Source organism: Anolis sagrei, chromosome 2 (genome assembly GCF_037176765.1).
Source record: "Anolis sagrei isolate rAnoSag1 chromosome 2, rAnoSag1.mat, whole genome shotgun sequence".
NCBI lineage: Eukaryota > Metazoa > Chordata > Lepidosauria > Squamata > Dactyloidae > Anolis > Anolis sagrei.
In genome coordinates this window covers 274567932-274587693 of record NC_090022.1, presented here as the reverse complement: position 1 = coordinate 274587693, position 19762 = coordinate 274567932, and the positions used below count along the sequence as shown (strand labels likewise).

Genomic DNA, 19762 nt, shown 5'->3' with positions numbered 1-19762 from the left:
ACGAGGAGGAGGAGAAGGAAGAGGAGGAGGACGAAGTGGAAGAGCAGGAGGAGGAGGAGGACGAGGAGGAAAAGGAAGACGAAGAGGAAGAAGAGGAGGATCAGGGACCATAAGTTTTGCTTTGCAGTCGAAGCAAACGTTTTCGAAGTCGTCGCAATCCTCAACCTAATATCTATCGAGGCGTAAATTCCCTCGAAAACTATTCTTGAGACCTAGTCCTGAATTAGGCATTTTAACAATAATCATTAATTCATATCATTTGCTACCCGCCTCTCCTCAAGGCAGAGTACAACACAGTTAAAAATACCAAGGTTAAAACCTACGGCCATGGACACACCTGTATCAAGTGACATAGACCTAGGATTCAAACACATCAATCGTAGGCTCTGACTGGCCACCTGAACAACTCCAGGCGTGTGGATGGTTGGGATCCACAGGTCCTCATCATCATGTCTGTCTCAGACTGAGGTTGGTGGGGGAGGAGAGAGAAAGTGAGACGTCAATAATTATTTTGGGGGGCGAAAGGGGTTTAAAAGCACCGACAGCCTGGGGTCAACCGGAGCCTCGCTTGCGCTTTTATGCCCCGATCTACATTTGTTATTTGAAAAGTACAGCGAGTAAATATCTAAGCAGCAACTAAGCCTTGATTGCCCCCTTTTCGTGGCATAATACAGATTGCAGCGTTTTTAATCCGCCGCTCCACCTCTCCTCTCCTCTCCCCCTTTCCATATTTGATCTGATCAATTTCGTTTCGGGGGGGGGGGGGGGAGAGATTTGGAGGGAGGGGAGAGGGGACGAGGAGAAGGGGATGCTTCGGGGAGAAAAGCCTTGCTTCCCCTTCAAAAGGGGGAGAAAAAGAAATTCCACATTTTGAAAAAAAAACACCCCAGATTGAGAGAGAACAGGGAAAGACAGCTGCCTGCTTTATAATCCAATGAAAGGGGAGGCGGGGTCTAAAGAGAGATAGAGGGAGAAGAGGTATATGTATGTGTGTGTGTATGTATGTATTCTCCATTCCCTTTCCACTCTTCTCTTCCACCCTTAATCCTATATAGATAGATTGAGTGAGAGAGAGAGATAGCAAGGATTAAGGGTGGATGAGAAGAGTGGAGAGGGAATGGGGTGAGAAGGGGAAAGTTGCCCCTTGATTTTCTTTTTCTCGCCCCTCTCCTCTTCTTCTTCTTCTTCCCCTTCTCCATTCCCTTTCTACTCTTCTCTTCCACCCTTAATCCTTGGTAGAGAGAGAGGGAAAAAGCAAGGATTGAAGGGTGGAAGAGTGGAGAGAGAAGGGGGTGAGAAGGGGAAAGTTGCCCCTGATTTTATTTTTCTCCCCACTCTCCTCTTCCTCCTCCTCTTCCTCTTCTTCTTCTTCTTCCTCTTCTTCCCCTTCTTCCTCTCCTTCTCCATTCCCTTTCCACTCTTCTCTTCCACCCATAATACTTTATATATAAACAGAGAGAGAGAGCAAGGATTGGAAATGGGGTAAGAAGGGGAAAGTTGTCCCTGATTTTCTTTTTCTCCCCATTCTCTCCTCCTCCTCTCCTCCTCTTCTCCATTCTCTTCCACCCATAATCTTATATATATATACAGAGAGAGAGTGCAAGGATTAAGGGTGGAAAAGAAGAGTGGAGCGGGAATGGGGTGAGAAGGGGAAAGTTGTCCCCGATTTTCTTTTTATCCCCACTCTCTTCTTCTTGTGCGCCCCCTATTTCCAGGCTCTGCCTGGGCTTTCTCCAACCTCTCCTTTTCCTTCTCTCCCCCCAGTTCTTCTATTCGCCCACCTGCAACTCTTCTCCCCACATCCCTGCAGGCCCTCACTCTCTCCTTCCCCCTTCAGGTCCTTCCCCTCCCTCTTGGTCCTCTTTCTCCCCCTTACAACCATGTCTACCCCTCTCTTTCAGCTCCTCTCCCTCTTCCGCCTCCCTTTCTGAAAGGACTGTTTCCCTCCCTCCCTCCTTCCCTGGTCCTCTTCCCCCTTCTCTCTAGTATTTCTCCCCCTCTCTCCCCCCCCCCCCCATTTCTCCCCCTTCCCTCTACGATGTCTCTCCCTCCAGGTCCCCCTCTTTCTCCCTCCTCCAGCCCCTGAAAGATGATAATCAGAACAGCTGCTTCTGCGTCCCGCCCGGCCAATCAGCGGCCAGCAAGCCTGACGTCCCCGCGGCCGACGCCGACCAATGGCGAGCGGGCCGAGTTGGAGCAGAGAAGTTTGAGTAAGAGATAAGGAAGAGCGAGCGAAAGAAGGGAAGGAGGGAAGGAAGGAAGGAAGGAAAGAAAGAAGGAGGGAGGCGGGAGCCAGGGAGGGAGGCAGGCTGGCTGGCTGGCTGGTGGCCGCGCCGCGTCCGGGCAAGCGCCTCTCCGGCCACTCGCGCCTCGGGCGGGGAAGGCGGCAGGGACGCAGGGAGGGGGCGCCTGGCCTCGCGTGTCCCCGCGCCACGGCCGTGTCCTCCTCTACACTTGGAAAAGAAGCCTCGCCGTGGCCCTAAGGGAGCCCAGCCCTGAGCCCCGTCTTCCTCTGGGACTCCTCCACCAAGAAGAGGCACCCCACAAGCGGCACTGCTTCCCTTTCTTCGCCTTGGCAGCCTCTTCCGCGTGACTTTCTTCCTATTGCTGCTCTTCGCATCATCATCATCTTCCTCCTCCTCCTCTTCTTCTTCTTTGGGAAGTCCCAACGCAACCGTGCACCATTCCACTGTGGACTCTGTACCCTCTCACAGAGATGGGAGATATGGGAGACCCACCGAAAAGTAAGAATAGATGTATTATCATTATCATCATCGGTATATTATTTTATTTATTATTTTATTATTATTATTATTATTATTATTATTATTATTATTATATTATTATTTATTGGCAGTAATCGTAACCACAATTCATTTTATTATTACTTAACTATATATTATATTATTTATTTTATTATTTTATTTTACATTATTTTATTATTATATATTATTATTTTATTATTATATTATTATTTATTGGCAGTAATCGTAACCACCATTCATTTTACTGTCACTTAACTATATATTATATTATTTATTTTATTTATTTTATTGTTATTATTTTATTTTACATTATTTTATTATTATATATTATTTATATTATTATTATTATTATTATTATTATTATTATTATTATTATTATTGAAAGTAATCGTAACCACCATTCTTTTTATTATTACTTAACTATATATATGCATTATCCATTGGACTTGTGTGAGGCTCCAACCACCTTTAACTGCTGGGATGGCATTGAAAAGCAACCTTGACTGCCAATAGTAATGGGGAAGAAGGTGGGGACGGGCCCCAACGGAGAAATTGGGAAGGCATGGGGATCTCCTGTCCAGAGAGATCCCTCGCCTCTGCCAGGTGATCCCAAACCCCTCGGCTGGAAGTAAGTTCTGCTAGAGAAGGACAATCCCATCCAGGCGGTGGAGTTCCCTGCAAAGGCATGGAAAGGAGCGCATGTTTGGGAGGGAAGGGCGCAGGGAGCAAGAATCCGGATCCCTTTCCATGCCTCCCCTCCCCCTCAATTCCCGCAACGACTGTGGCAGGGGCTTCTCAGGGAGGGCTGCTTTGGAAAGGAGACATTTCCACGGGAAACTGGGGCTTCGGAGCGAGACCCTGAGCTCTTTTGGCTCTTTAGACATTTGGAGGGAAGGGGAAATCTGTCCAAATGTGGTTGGACACCCCCCCTCCATACCGGAAAGAAAGGTGAATGAAATTACAAAAAACAAAAAAAGGAGGAGGAGAACTGGTAACTCAGAGACACATGGTTTCCCAAACCCCATTGAGAGGGCTCTCAATGCCCCTGCTGCCTCCTGCTTCCCCCCTTTGGGGGAGACGTCCAAAAGGGGGGTGTTTTGACTGCGTGGAAAGAAGGCGTGTAAATTCTGCCCCTTCCTGATTATGCCCTCTTTGCTTTGGAAGGCGATCCGCCTCTTTTCTTTCTGTTGTTTTTTTTTTTTCTCAATGAGAGGAGCCTTTGATGACCGAGGCACAGGCACACAACACACACACGCGCGCTCTTGCTCCCATTGCCCTCCGAAAAAGGCCACTCGGATCTCTCTCCCTCCTCCCCCTCCCCGCTTAGAGCGCAACCCGAGTCCCCAACAACAACAACAACAACAACAACAACCACGGCAGCAGCAACGCGGGTGACCGAGGCTCCTCAAGTGTCTTCTTTCTGGCCGGAAGAGAGAGAGAGAGGCCACGAGAAAGAGAGAGCGCGAGCGAGAGAGAGTGGGGTTCGTCATGTCTCTCCTCCTTTGCCTTGCAGAGAAGCGGCTGATCTCCCTCTGCGTGGGCTGCGGGAACCAGATCCACGACCAGTATATCCTGCGGGTTTCCCCGGACCTGGAATGGCACGCAGCGTGCTTGAAGTGCGCGGAATGTAACCAGTATTTGGACGAGACGTGTACCTGCTTTGTTAGGGACGGGAAGACCTACTGCAAGCGGGATTATATCAGGTAGGAGGCTTCCCTTTCGTCCCTTCTGCCTTCTCTCCCTCTCTCTCGATCTCTTCCTCTCCTCCTTCCTTCCCCCACGCAGTTGCCCTGAAAGAGGCAAAGGCAGTCTTGCTCGGGCTTGTTTACATTTGTTTTTGGAGGCTGGAGTGGGGGTGGGAACGCCTTGTGGGAAATAAATCCCCCCTCCCCCCAAGATGAAATAAACGTCCATGAGATGGAAATAAAAGCCACAAGGAAAATAAATGTCAGGTATATGAAACCTCCCCCTCTGAAACACCATATAGGCAGGTTGCTTCATCACCAGTCCTCTCTCTTTGGCACAGCTTTGTGCAGATGGACTCTCTCTCTCCTCCAAGTGTTTTATTCCACTGAGTTTTGTAAACATCGATGGACGAGGCCAGGGAAATAAACAAGAGCTTCTACGTCCTTAGAACCTGGAAGTTCAATTGGCAAACAGGCTGGATCTACACTGGAATATAATGCAGCTTGGACTGCATTATATGGTCAGTGAAGACCCCTATAATGCAATTCAATGTAGATCCAAATAGACAAGAGTCCTCCCACCCTACCCTGGACATCCCACAGATATATAAATCCCATTTTCCTAATTTCCAACAGACCTCACAACCTCTGAGCATGCCTGCCATAGATGCAGACAAAACATCATGAGAGAATGCTTCTGGAATATGGCCATACAGCCCGAAAAACTTACAGCAACCCAGACAAAAGTTCTTTCTCCCACGCTGGACATTCCACAGATATATAAACCTCATTTTCCTAGCTTCCAACAGACCTCACAACCCCTGAGGATGCCTGCCATAGATGTAGGCGAAACGTCAGGAGAGAATGTTTCTGGAACACGGCCATATACCCCGGAAAACACGCAACAACCCAGTGATTCTGGCCATTTCGACAATACAATGTAGAACCAGTCCAAGTGCCTTTCTAAGCATAGCAAGGCTGAGGTCTCTAAGGCACCGGCTTTGGGAGCTTCAGGAAATGTCCTGTCCATATTTCCTTTATTTACCTTCCGGGGAAATGGAGGCAGGATGAGGCCTCAGCGCGGAAGCATCCCTTCTAGAGCGGGTTCCCTTCTCTCTCTGGGCCTCAACCTTGGAGAAGGAAGGTGTCCTGTTTCTGTGGAGTAAACCTCATAGGATCGGGGCCTTGACCTTAAACCGAGGAGCCTCTGCTGGAAGGAGAGGCGCTACCGTTGGATTTTGAGACCCCAGGGATTGAGACTCTCTTGACCCCGTGGGTTCTCAAACCCAGCCCCTTGTCCCAGCTGGAGGCCTAATTGGAAGGCAACCTTCATTTGAGGTTGAAAGCAGGAGAGAAAGAGAGCTCTGCTCTGGGTGGAATTAACCCTTTGGATTTAAGGCCTGGGCTTATTATTTGGTGGTGGTGGGGGGGGGGTAGCATTTTGTCCTTGGTCCCCTTGCACCAACAAACCCTCTTATCTTACAGCAAACCCCCCTCCCCTCGCCTCTTTTCCACTCGAGCTAATATTAGTCTAATTGTAATTAAGTGCGCGGCCTTTAGGCCTTGTTTGCCTGCCTCGCAGCTGCAGGGCTGGGACTGCGATTTGAGATCTTTAGCCCATGTAGATGCAACAGGGGAAGCGGCACAACATTGGCCCGTGCAAAAGCGGGCCCTCGACCTCTTCAGAAAGAGATAAGGGAGCCTGAGAAATGGGCTTCTCCTTCCTCCCCCGGCTGTCCTTGGGACAGGATAGGAGGGAGATTATTAGGAAGAGATCATCATTAGTAGCGTGGCAATGGTAACAATCTGCTAAATAAAGAAGCGGAGGGGACTTCAAATTGGGAAGGAGGGAGGGGGGTGGTTGGAACAACAGAAGAAGGCAAAATAATTATACGGAATGAGTTGTTGTGAGTCTTCAGGACTGTGTGACCAGAAGCATTCTCTCCTGACGTTTCGCCTGCATCTATGGCAGGCATCCTTAGAGGTTGTGAGGTCGATATGATAGCGAATCTTTTTTTAAATATTAACTCTTTGGTGGCTCTCGGGTTGCCTCTCCCTTCTTATCTTATCTGGCTTGACGAATTGGACAGGCGAGATCAAATTGCCCCTCATCTGCTGGCCAACAATCGGGACGTTTAGATAATGAAACAGCTTCCTTCCTTCCTTCCTTGGAAATCTGGGAGCCGGTTGTTTTTGTTTGGTTTTGGGTTTTTTTTTCTAATGCGGCGATGTTAGCCGCCTGGCATTGTGGTGAGACCCAAGGAAAGAGGAAGAAAAAGTCAGGAATATTATTTATTTTTAGGCACTCCTTGTCTTTCCTTTCTTTCTCTCACCCTCTCTGGATTACTTTTTTATTTTTTGTTGAAGAGGGTGTTAATTTAGATCGTACCAGGCTCCTGGGGGGCTTTGTGGAGTCAGTTTTGTCATCGGAGGAACCAACTGGGTGATTTCTGAGGGCCCTTCCACACAGCCACATATCCCAGAATATCAAGACGGAAAATCCCACAGTATCTGCTTTGAACTGGGTTATCGGAGTCCACACTCTGATAATGTGGGGTGTTCTGCCTTGATAATCTGGGATAGAGGGCTGTGTGGAAGGGTCCTAAGAAATCTAACCTCAAGGGGCAATCCAACCCGACGGAAATTTCTCCTGTGTTAAGGTCTCTTGGCAAACAACTGGCAAGAGAGCAACCCACTGGTCTGCGTCCATCTTTTTGTTGTTATTTTTTGTTTGTTTGTTTTTTGCATTGGGGAGGGAGACAATATTTTAGAGAGCGACTTCTTCCTGATTTCGGAATGGCCCCCTACAATCTCTGCGACTCCGGCCAACCTTCCCTCCTCCGCTTTCTAAACACATTATACAGTTGACTACCTGCGCAAGTCAATCCTTGGCATAAGACTAAATAACCCCTCTCCCTTTTTTCCCCGGTCCCAAGTCACGTCCAGAAAGAGTTTCTGGAGCCTTTTTGCACACCTTTGCCCAGAAATGCGGACCCATTTGAGAGTTTTTGCCTGCCAAACTCCCCGATTCTAGTCCCATGTCCAAATCTCCCGCTGGCTTGGCTGGCAAAGATCTTCTCGCCAAGCCAAAGGGAAAGCTCGAAGTAAATTGGCCTCAGAATGTATTTTGCGCCAGTGCTGCCAGACGTCTTGCATGTTGGATTAATCTCCTTTTTGTTTAGCACCCGGTCTTAAATCCCGATTCTGTTCTGATTCTCACTCTGTTTACTCTGACATTCCGTTGACTTCCAGAACATTTAGTCCTGGAACTGTGCAATGATTTAGGGCCCTTCCACACATCCCTATATCCCAGAATATCAAGGCAGAAAAATATCTGCTTTGAACCGAGTCCACACTCAGATAATGTGGGATTTTCGGCCTTGGTATCCTGGGATTATAGGGCTGTGTGGAAGGACCCTAGGGCACCTTCTACACAGCTGAATAAAATCCCACATTATTTGCTTTGAACTGGCAGTGTGGACTCAGATAACCCAGTTCAAAGCAGATATTGTGGGATTTTCTGCCTTGATATTCTGGGCTATTCTATGCGGAAGGGCCCTTAGATATACATCTACCGGGTATATAGGATTCTCATTGATGAGGCGGCCATATATCGACTTGGCGTTAGTTAACAACAGTATCTCTTTGAGACTGTGCGCACACGTATGAACACAGCATGTGTGCACAGGGCAAATCTTCATTGACTGGCAACACGAGTGCCAGCCTGCTTGGAATCGCAGCCTTTTGACCCATGGCTTTGAAAGGCTCAAATGCAAGAAGGGAAATGTGCTCAAACCCCAGTTGAAAACAGGAGCCAGTTCAGTAGCAGAGTGAAGAAGCAGGGGTATATTGGCGCCCTTCCACACAGCCATATAACCCAGAATATCAAGGCAGAAAATCCCACAATATTTGCTTTGAACTGCGTTATCTGAGTCCATACTGCCATATATTCCAGTCCAAAGCAGAAGATGGGGGAGTTTATTTAGATGTGTGGACGTTTCAATCGCGCAGTGTTTACTCAGAAGTAAATCGCATTGAGTCCAATGGAAGTCCTATGCCTTCCCCCGCCTCCCAAGTGAAGACTTCAGGCTTAACTATGCATTTATCTAATACCTCTAACTCTTCGTTGATTTTCAAGTGGAGAGGGAGAAAGATTGCTTGTCAGCACTGTGGGAATATACTCCTGCATCCCTATACTTTGTGGATCTGGCATGAAACCGCCAACCTTTAGGCGAGGAAGCATTGTGTGCCATGGGACGGAGGAGGGGAAGAAAACATATCTCAAAAACCTACTGTAGGACCCTTCTGGGATTTTCCTGCATTTGGAAGAGCCCTGGTTGATTTGGTTGACTGGATGCCTATTTGAGTCAGGCACTCTAATAGGTGCCTATTTGTGTTTGGGATTTCTCAAGGCCAGTGTTTGCTGGTGGCTGCACTTCAAACCAAACCTGCCTGTGCCTAAGCCCTGTCTCTTTTCACTCCTATCTTTTCCTTGTTTGCACCAAGATAATAAATATTGGGAAGATATTCTCCTTGGTTTCCTCTAGCGCCCATTAAGGCTTGGAGGTGAGGGTGGAATTATTATTATTATTCAATTATTATTATTCAATGCTGAGTTAGAAGATAGAGTTAGAATGTGCTGGCCTAGCTCTGTATTTGTGGAAGTCTTGGGCTCCTTCCACATCATGCAAATCCCACATCTTCTGCTTTGAACTGGAATATATGGCGGTGTGGACTCAGATAACCCAGTTCAAAAGCAGATATTGTGGGATTTTCCTCCTTAATATTCTGGGTTATATGGCGGTGTGGAAGGACCCTCGATTTAGACTCGAAAAAACGGGTTCAGAACTGGAGGGTAACACATTCTGCCGAATGCTTTTTTTTTGAGGGGGGGGGGATTCAAGGCCGAAACAAAGGCGCCCAGGATGCTTTTGACCCCGATTTTCCGTGTATTGATACTCGCTCAGGGTTTCCATTTAGGCTACTTCTGAGTAAAGACAATGTATCCCATGGAAGGCCCGCAGTCTTTGCCTTTTGTTACGGGTTATAGAGGAACAGAGACTTCAGCTATGGCGCCCTTCCACACAGTCCTATATCCCAGAATGTCAAGGTAGAAAATCCCACAATATCTACTTTGAACCGGGATATCTGAGTCCACACTCAGATAATGTCCTTAGTCAACAATAATGTCCTGCTTCAAAAAAAGAAAAGAGGATCTTCCGAATCAAGGTTTTCCCTCTTTCTTTGTGGGTGCTCCTTTCGACGGGAGCACCCCCATCTAGGTGGGTCCAGCTTCGTAGCTGGTTGAAGCCTCGCCTCTCTTTTGCCGCCGACCCCCCAAGGATCCTAAGGGAGGCTCTAGGGCTGGAAAATGGGGAACACACACCTAAGCCGCTTTCACGGGGGTTTTCTCTCAACGGGAGGACCCGGATTGCATCCTGCGGGATTTTTTCCTTATTTCCTGCGGTTCTTGGGTGGGCTGCTGGTGGTCACTCCAGCCAGCGCAGTTGATGCGGGCACAAAGGCAATGCTTTGGGTTTTGATAGATGCCCGTTTGTGGGTGCTCATTAATGCATTCTTGGGTGGGAGAGAGACCCGCCAGAAAGACCCCTCCCCCAGGTCAACACAAAATTTATATTTGATACAGAACAAGAACACTATGCTGGCTTTTGTATTGGATCACACGTTGGATACTTCCCAAGTATCTAGGATTATTATTATTATTATTATTATTATTGGATACAGAACAAGATTAGTACACAGCAAACAAGAACACTATGCTGGCTTTTGCATTGGATCACATGTTGGACACTTCCCAAGTATCTACGATTATTATTATTATTATTATTATTAATAATAATAATAATAATAATAATATTAGATACAGAAGAAAATTACTACACAGCAAACAAGATCACTATGCTGGCTTTTACATTGGATCACATGTTGGACACTTCCCAAGTATCTAAGATTATTATTATTATTATTATTATTATTATTATTATTATTAAATACAGAACAAGATTAGTACACAGCAAACAAGATCACTATGCTGGCTGTTGTATTGGAACACACGTCGGACACTTCCCAAGTGTCTAGGATGATGATGATGATTATTATTATTATTAGATACATAACTAGATTGGTACACAGCAAACAAGATCACTATGCTAGCTTTTGTACTGGATCACACGTTGGACACTTCCTAAGTGACTTGGACTGTGTGATGTACCCAGGAATAATGCATGCAGATCCCAATAGCCTTTTGCAGCTGACAGATGGTAATTTTGTCAGCGCCCGATTGTTTTTAAGTGCAGGCCAAGATCTTTAGGCACTGCACCCAGTGTTCCGATCAACACTCGGACCACCTTTACTGGCTTGTGCCAGAGTCTTTGCAGTTCTATCTTTAAATCTATTATTATTATTATTATTATTATTATTATTATTATTATTATTATTATTATTATTATTATCAAGCACAGACAATATTCGTCTTAGCCAAAGAAGCGAAAGACCCAGAGAACAGAAGGGTTGACGCGAACGGGTCACTAAGGCTCCATCTACATTGAACATTTATTGCAGTTTCAAAGCGGTAGAGAAGAAAGTAGAAATCCTGGAACGGGGTTGAGACTTGGATGGTGATGACACAAACCACACAGAGCAGGAATGAGCCTGAAGGGCTCTCTTTCCTGGGCGTTTGTTGTCCGGCCACCTCAAAGCGCATTCATGCAAACCTCAGTGTAGACGGGGCCCGAATTCAGCTTCTCCAAAGAAGCGCGCGGCCCCGAGAAGAGAAGAAGTGGCGGGAAGGGGGCCGCGGGATGCCTGGGGAAGCAAAGGCCCGCTTGGGAAGGGATTCAATCTCTCTTTTTTCCCTTCTCGGTCTCCTCCTGCTCCTTCCTGGGCCTCTTCCTCCGCCCGCCTTGCAGGCTCTACGGAATCAAGTGCGCCAAGTGCAACATCGGCTTCAGCAAGAACGACTTCGTGATGCGGGCCCGCTCCAAGGTCTACCACATCGAGTGCTTCCGCTGCGTGGCCTGCAGCCGGCAGCTCATCCCCGGGGACGAGTTCGCGCTGCGGGAGGACGGGCTCTTCTGCCGCGCGGACCACGACGTGGTGGAGCGGGCCAGCCTGGGGCCCGGGGACCCCCTCAGCCCCCTCCACCCGGCCAGGCCCCTCCAGATGGCAGGTAGGCGCCCCCGGGGGGCAAGGGGCCAAGCAGGGGAGGAAGTGGCCTCAAGCTATACATTCATTCTACAGGATAAGTCAAGCCTGGGCCAACTTGGCCCTCCAGGGGTTTTGGACTTCGACTCCCACCATTCCTAATAGCCTCAGGCCAGCGGCTGAGGGGGAAAAGGAAGGGGCCTGAGGTTGTTAGGAATGGTAGAAGTCAAAGTCCAAAACTCCTGGATGGCCCAAAATACCTGGAAGGGAAGAGGAAAGGGCCTAAGGCTGTTAGGAATGGTGGGAGTTGAAGTCCAAAACTCCTGGAGGGCTCAAAATACCTCGAAGGGAAAAGGAAACGGCCTAAGGCTGTTAGGAATGGGAGTTGAAGTCCAAAACCCCTGGAGGGCCCAAGTTGGCCCATACCTGGTAGAGAAGCCTTAGGGCGAGAGAGTGATTGGGTTTCACAAGTCTTAGACCTGTTTCTGGGTGTATTTGACCTGGTGATTCCAAAAATGGCACCACTAGAGCCCTATCAGCTCTAGTTTTTGGGACACAGAACGTATGTTCACCCATATCTGCTTCCAATGCCCATAAAACATCATGATAACCATTTTCAAGAAACTAGAGCGCATGCAGTCTAGGTAAAGGTTTTCCCCTGACATGAAGTCAAGTCGTGTTGGACTCTGGGATGTGGTGCTCATCTAAGCCGAAGAGCCAGCATTGTCCATAGACACCTCCAAGGTCATGTGGCCGGCATGACTGCATGGAGCGTCCTTATGCAGTCTATCCAATGAAATTTTCTGAATCAGTGCCACAAATAACCCCAGGAACAGGCCTAAAAACCAAGACATCATGAGTTTTTTTGTTTTTGTTTTTGGTTGGGTTGTGTTATCATAGAATTCCACAGAGTTTACACCCAAAGGCTTGCACCATCAGTTATTTGGAAAACTTATCAGTGAACGCCCACCCCAATTCTGGCTGGATCTACACTGCCATATCATGCAGTTTGGATTGCACTGAACTGCATTTTATGGTGGGAATGGTGGGAGTTGAAGTCCAAAACACCTGGAGGGCCCAAGTTTGCCCATACCTGAATGAGCAGCACTTAAACTGTTAAATCGTATGGAATCCTGGGAGCTGTAGCTTGAGGAGGCGCCAAGTGGGAAAGAGGCTGGAAAGAATGAGATCTCGGCGGTTTACTGAGGTAGTAAGGAGACTATAAAGCCCATCCTCCAAGCACAACGGGAGCAGGTTGTCCTGGACAGGGACCAATCTCTCCCTCGCTATCAACGCTGTCTAAACCCGTGAACCTATAAACACATATTTCAGTGACCGGTGGGGCTTCTGTTTAAGCCTATGCGACGAGGCTGTAAATCTCGAGGTGTGTGCCTGTGTACACACAGATAGTCACTAAACAGAGGATGTTTCCAGGCAGTGTTTGCTCTTTCCATCCAAACAAAACAAAACCAAGGTTTGTTCAGTTTCGCGCCTTTGGGGTAGTTTTAGATCTGTCCCAAGAAAAGAAGAGGCATATAATATGAACTCTCTCCCACTGGAATTAATGAAACGAGTTGATATATTTTTTGGGTTTGCTAGAAAGTAAATCTCCCGCAGAGAGAGCTCTAGGGTTTGGTCTCCCAAGTCACATGGACCTTACTGTAAGGCAGTGGTTCTCATCCTGTGGGTCCCCTGATGTTTTGGCCTTCCACACCCTGAAATCCCAACAGCTGGTAAACTGGCTGGGATTTCTGGGAGTTGTAGGCCAAAACACCCTCGGACCCACAGGTTGAGAACCACTGCTCTGTTCACAGAAAATTCACAACCCAATTCCAGTTATGTCTCCTCAGGAATAAGGATTGGGACATTCAGTGGGATTCATTCCCAGATAGGTTTGCATTTGTACCCTAATGACTACTTCCGTATTGAAGAACTGGACTGTCAGGAAATTAGACTTACACTTGGATCCTTCGGTTTAATACCCCTTTAACTGCCAGGGCTCAGTGCTATGGAATCCTGGGATTTGTAGTTCTGCGGCGCCTCCACTCTGTAGCAATAAAAGCTAAATAACTTGTATAACCGCAACTCCCAGGATCCAACTGCATTATAATAATAGCATTGTATTGTCGAAGGCTTTCATGGCTGGAGTCACTGGGTTTTTGTAGGTATTTCGGGCTATATGGCCATGCTCTAGAAGCATTCTCTTCTGACCTTTAGGCTGCATCTATGGCAAGCATCCTCAGGGGTTATGAAGTCTCACAACCTCCGAGTATGCTTGCCATAGATGCAGGCGAAACGTCAGGAGAGAATGCTTCTAGAGCATGGCCATATAGCCCGAAATACTTACAAAAACCCAATAATAGCTTTTATTTATATTGAGCCATGCTGGTTCAAGTGATATATCAAGCTGCATTAATTCTACAGTGTAGCTGCGCCCTAAATACTGCTGGTACCTCCTAGTGCACTGTCCATGGAATTGTCCTGCCAGAAAGTCGGAATGAGTGAAAGAAATATTGGGAAATGCTTGAGCCCCAAATCTGTCCCATCATTAACTGCAAGCAAACAAACCCAAACGCCCCCTTTCAATCTAGTATGAGGGGCACGTGGAGGCAAATACTACCATGTGTTGACAGGACCAATGGGGGGAAAAAGAAAGAGACTTAAAATATATATCTGTTGGCTTAATATAAATAGAAGCATGTGTGCCTGTTTACATAAGAACTGTGTGTCTTGCACTATCCGGTTTATGGGCCAGATAATCATAAAGTGCTCATATCTTGCATTGTAAATAGAAGAGGTGGGAAAGAGAAACACAGAGCGACCACAACTTGCATGACAAAGAAGGTGTGCAGTGGTTCCTATGAGGCCCTGACATTAGAAGTAAATCTCATTGTGTGTATATTTATGTGTGTGTGTATGTATCTCTCCATATGTAGAATGAATGTGAGAGGATAGTTGTGGTCTTGACTTTGCCACCAACTACCAGTTTTCAATGTATGGGTAAACTGTAACGCCCTCGCTTTAGAAGCATTACTTTGAACATCACAGCCTGGTCCATTCCACTCACTTTTGTCACACACTACAAACTTTCCTGGAAGAGCAGTCCCCTTCTCTTTGGAAGCATGACACCCACCAGCCAAGACTTCCCCACCAGGATTTCTTCCCAATGTCAGTGCACAGCGCCATAGGAATCACTGTATATAGAAAAAGCCAAGCCTGGATATTGTTTATGTAGGCATGCGTCCACGGGTGTATTCCAAAGAAAGTCCCATTGAACTCAGTGAAATTTAACCTCTCATTCTAATTCTCTCATCTGTAAGGTTGGTAAAAAAAGGAAAACCACACTGCAGCTGGATTGATACAACCCAGAGCCCTGGGCAAAACATGGGTTGAAGTCCTAGAATATGTCATTTATAGAGTCAACATAACTGCCTCGAGTTCCTATAAGTAAATAATAAATGATAATAAATATAATAATAATAAGTAATTAATAAGTCCAATTCGACTTAACAGCATATGTCAATGCATTTCCCTACTTTTAACTGACAATTCAACAGCTAATTCCATGGGTCTAACCCAGGCATGGGCACACTTGGGCCCTTCAAGTGTTTTGGACTTCAACTTCCACAAATCCCCAACAGCCTCAGGCCCCTTCCTTCCTTTCCTTTCAGCTTAAGCAGCTGAGGGGGGAAAGGAAAGGGCCTGAGAATGATAGGGATTGTGGGAGTTGAAGTCCAAAATACTTGGAGGGCCCAAGTTTGCCCAGGCCTGTCTAACCCATAGAATTCAGTCGTAGAAGGCTATAATGTCAGCAAAATGTGTGGGATCTTGCTATCCCTACGGGGATTGTCGCTGTATGTTTCAGAATTATGACGAGGGGAGGAAAAGGGCAGAGGGAAAAACAGGAAAACCAAGGGGGGCAAGAGAGCAGTCTCCCCTCACTTGACAAGGCGGCATCTGTACACCCTCCATTCCCCAGAGGTTCTGCCAAACCTGGCCTCCTTTGCATGAAAGCTTCGAAGTGAAGTCTGTCTGCAGCTTCCTGAGAAGGGAAGGTGGAGGAGACCGAGTTTTAGAACGGAAAGAACCCTTCAAGCTCTCATTTAATACTGTCCACAAGTTAATAGAGGAAAATTGGGTCTCAAATGGAATAGATGCACCCTTGGAATGCAATACTATAGGCACACACCTGGGAGCTAGAAGGATTGAATTCTGTGAATATTGGGTTTGAATTTTGGACTGTTTGTGTGTGTCTGCGAGCGTTTTACATCAAAATCAGGCAAGGACCTTCCTTGGTGGCCCATACTGAAACAGAAAGGGGTTTAATGGATAAATACTATGAACAAAATTCCTACCGATTTCAGTTGTGCTTGCTTCCAAGTGAGGAGAGTTCAGGCTGTGTTGTTCTCACCACCGCTGGAAACCAAACCGAAAGTGCTCACTCTTCCCAAATCAGTTGTTTGTGGGGGGTGCAACTGTCCTGAGGAGTTAATGCAGCTTGACCCCCCTTTAACTGCCATGGCTCAACATTATGGGATCCTGGGAGTTGTAGTTTGGTGAGGAACCAAGGCTATTTCGAAGAGATAATTAAAAACTTTGTAAAACTATCACTCCAATGATACCGCAAGCGACTACGTTTCCTAGACTTTACTTTCTGAGTAAATGCACATAGAATTACCACTTTCCTTCCTAAGAACTATAGCGGAATCCAAAGCTACATCTACACTGTAGAATTAATGCACTTTCACATTGCTTTAAGTTTCATGGCTTAATGTAAGGGAAACCTGTGATAAGTCTGCCAAAGAGCACAAATACTCTGCAACAGAGAAGGTGAAAGACTTGCAAAACTATAGCTTCCACGATTACTGAAAGACATTGCAGTTGAAGTGGGATCAAACTGCATTAATTCTACAGTGTAGATGCACCTTTATGTACACTTACTAGGACTCCAGAAATCTTTGACAGAGAAGGTTATGGAGCTTGTAAAACTACAACTCCCGGGATTCCATAGCTCTGAGCCATGACACCTAAAATGTTGCCAATCTGTGTTCATTCTGCTGTGTAGATGTACCCTAAGGGGTTGAGGCGAGCAGCATAATGATGTAAAAGACAGGGGGAGACTCCTAAGGGACTCCCTACATGCAAAGGGAGAGGGGAGAGTTGGATCCTGACTTATTTGGTTGGCTTCTTGCAATCCCTTTTGTTCTGCAGGGATCTTTCATAGCTAGCAGTTATTCCACGTTCTATGGAATCTTGGTATTTAGTTTAGGCAAGAGGGTTTAGTGGTTCTCAACCTGGGGTCCCCAGATGTTTTTGTCCTACAACTCCCAGAAACTCCAGCTAGTTTACCAGCCTTAGGATTTCTGGGAGTTGTAGGCAAAAACATCTGGGGACCCCAGGTTGAGAACCACTGATCATCAGCTAGAAAGCTTCAATTTTTGAGCCTCAATTCCCTGATCATTGGTCAGGGCACCTGAGCATTCTGGGAGTTGAAGCCCAACATCCTAAAGAATCATTGTTAGAGCCGCACCAAACTACATATCTCAAGATTCTATAGAATACAGCCACGATAACTAAAGTGGGGTCATAGTGCTTATAATTGTGCAGTGTGGAAGGGTTCCTAGACTGATAAAATATTTTAGGACTAAATTGTTTTAGGACAACCTCCAATTTTTTCAGGCAAGGGTGGGGAATCACTGTGGAGGATGCTCACTGGGACTGATGGGTATTGTCATTCAAACCTCTGCTAAGCCCTGGATGAGATTGCTCTTCAAAGTCCTTATGCACTCCTCTAGCCCAGCCATAGTAGACAGAGCAGTTTAATTCCACTGAGACTATTCTGAAGTAGTGGAATTAGTCGTCTGGGGAGGTTCTTGGAATGCTCTGATAGACAGTTTTAGGCACTATAGCACTGGGTCTCAACCTATGGGTCCCCAATGTGTTTTGGCCTCCCAGAAATCCCAGCCAGTTTATCTGCATTTAGGATTTCTGGGAGTTGAAGGCCAAAATATCTGGGGACCTACAGGTCTATCTCATCAGACATAGAATTCTATAGGATACAGTAATAGCAACATATTAAAGAACTGATATAATTGTATAATGTAGAAAGTTCCCAATACTGTTCCTCCTTCCCTTAAAAGCCTTTGTGTATTCCTCACTCACTCCCAGATGATGACTACCTGGTTTCCACTACAACCCTAAATACTTCAAGGTGGGAAAGGGCTGGACTTTTTTCCTGACTCTTCCTTCCATGAAGTTCAGAGTGTCCATAGATGGACAAAATAATCTGTTGGAGGACTTTCACCACCCAGAAGAACTCTCTTCATCAGCAATTTCTATGACAATTTAGAAATGTTGTCGTTTGGACCACTCTTATCAGCATGGTGATACTGAGGGGGTTCTGGCAGTAGAGTTTCTGTTGGGTTTCATCCCTGGACTGCACAAGTCTCCAGTCCTCAATGATTAGTTAGACTTAGATATAGGATTAGAGGGAGGCATTCCTTTCCCCGGATTCCTATTCATGCTTATCTCAGAAGGGGCTTTGCTGATTCCCAACAGTTTCCAAGCTGTTTGTGGATATTGTGTGCCTTCAAGCTATTTCTAATGTATGGAGACCTGATCACAGGTTTTCTTGTCAAGCTTTGTTCAGAAGGCCTTTCTTTAAAACTGAAAATGTGTGACTGACTCAAAGTCAAGGTTTCAGTGACCAAACATGGACTTATAGCCAGTTCTGGAAGTTCTGGAATTAGTCGTCTGGGAAGGTTCTTGGAATGATCTGATAGAAAGCTTTAGACACTAGAGCACTGGTTCTCAACCTGTGGGTCCCCAGTTGTTTTGGCCTCCCAGAAATCCCAGTCAGAGACTTGAATCTGGTCTCCAGAGTCATAGCCCAACACCCAAACCACCGCTCTCATTTGCAAGTGTCCATGATACTTCAGTAGCCAGGAAATAAATCCACTCTCTTCCTCCAAGGAACTAAAACAGGAACCGGTGGTGAGGCCCAGAAGTGAATTTTCTGGCCTTTGGGCCTTTCTGGAGGTGCACTAAATGACAAAAAAGCCTGGAATTGTGGGTGTCAAGGAAACCAGGGATCAATGGATTCAAATCGCAGGAAAAGAGATTCCTCCCAAATATTAGAGAGAGAAATCCGGATGGTGAAAGCTATTTGACAGTGGAACATGCTGCCTGTAGGGTGATGGAGTCTCCTTCTCTGGAGGTTTACAGCAGAGACTGGATGGCTATCGATCGGGAGTGCTTTGATTGTGTATTCTTTCATGATGGAAAGGAGTTGTGTCTGCAATGCTTGCTTGGGGGAGTATGGAGGCTTTTCTCCTCCGTCCCCAAATATTAAACTCTTGCTATTGGACCTAAATGTCCGGAGATGGAGTGGAGGATGTCTTTGCTAAGATGCTGGCCCAGCCAAAGGTGGATGTGGGGGTGTGGGTGCCCCTCCTCCACCACTGACAGGCCTGCCTTTCTTCCTCCCTCCCTCCCTCCCTCCCTCCATCCTTTACAGCAGAGCCTATCTCGGCCCGGCAACCGGCTCTCCGGCCGCACGTCCACAAGCAGCCGGAGAAGACCACCAGGGTCCGGACCGTCCTCAACGAGAAGCAGCTCCACACCTTGCGGACCTGCTACGCCGCCAACCCGAGGCCCGACGCCCTCATGAAGGAGCAACTGGTGGAAATGACTGGCCTCAGTCCCAGGGTCATCCGGGTCTGGTTTCAAAACAAGCGCTGCAAGGACAAGAAGCGGAGCATCATGATGAAGCAGCTCCAGCAGCAGCAACCCAACGACAAGACGGTGAGTCAGGCGCCGCCGCCGCCTCCCGGCCTCCAGGGGGCGCCCCTGCCTGAAGCCGCGCTCAAGCCGGAGAGGGGCGCTTTTGGTTCCCTGGGTGTTCGTGTGTGGATGCATCTACATTGTAGAAATAATGCAGTTTGCCATCACTTCAACCGCTATGACTCAGTTCTACGGGATCTTGGGAGTTGCAGTTTGGTAAGACGCCGGTGCTCTTTAGCAGAGAAAGCGAAAGGCCTTGTCAAACTACAACTTCCATGATCCCATAGCCTTGAGCCATGGCACCTAAAATAATGCCAAGATGCATTACTTGTACAATGTAAATGCACCCTATGTTCGTGTTTGAAT

The 19762-nt window shown here is 46.9% G+C and overlaps 1 protein-coding gene across 5 annotated transcripts in view; it reads left to right on the top strand.

Moving 5' to 3' along the window:
• Positions 1-1005: 1005 nt before the first annotated feature.
• The window catches only part of ISL1 (ISL LIM homeobox 1), a 40541-nt gene continuing 21784 nt past the window's right edge, over positions 1006-19762 (top strand). The window contains exons 1-4 of one of the 5 annotated variants that reach the window (XM_067464610.1): positions 1006-2744; positions 4279-4468; positions 11380-11639; positions 19131-19417. In XM_067464610.1, coding sequence (XP_067320711.1) covers positions 2717-2744; positions 4279-4468; positions 11380-11639; positions 19131-19417 — 765 coding nt within the window. In that variant the 5' untranslated portion in view covers positions 1006-2716. The remainder of the gene's footprint in view (positions 2745-4278; positions 4469-11379; positions 11640-19130; positions 19418-19762) is intronic. The other 4 variants (XM_060761471.2, XM_060761470.2, XM_067464609.1 and 1 more) reach the window with 4 other exon arrangements.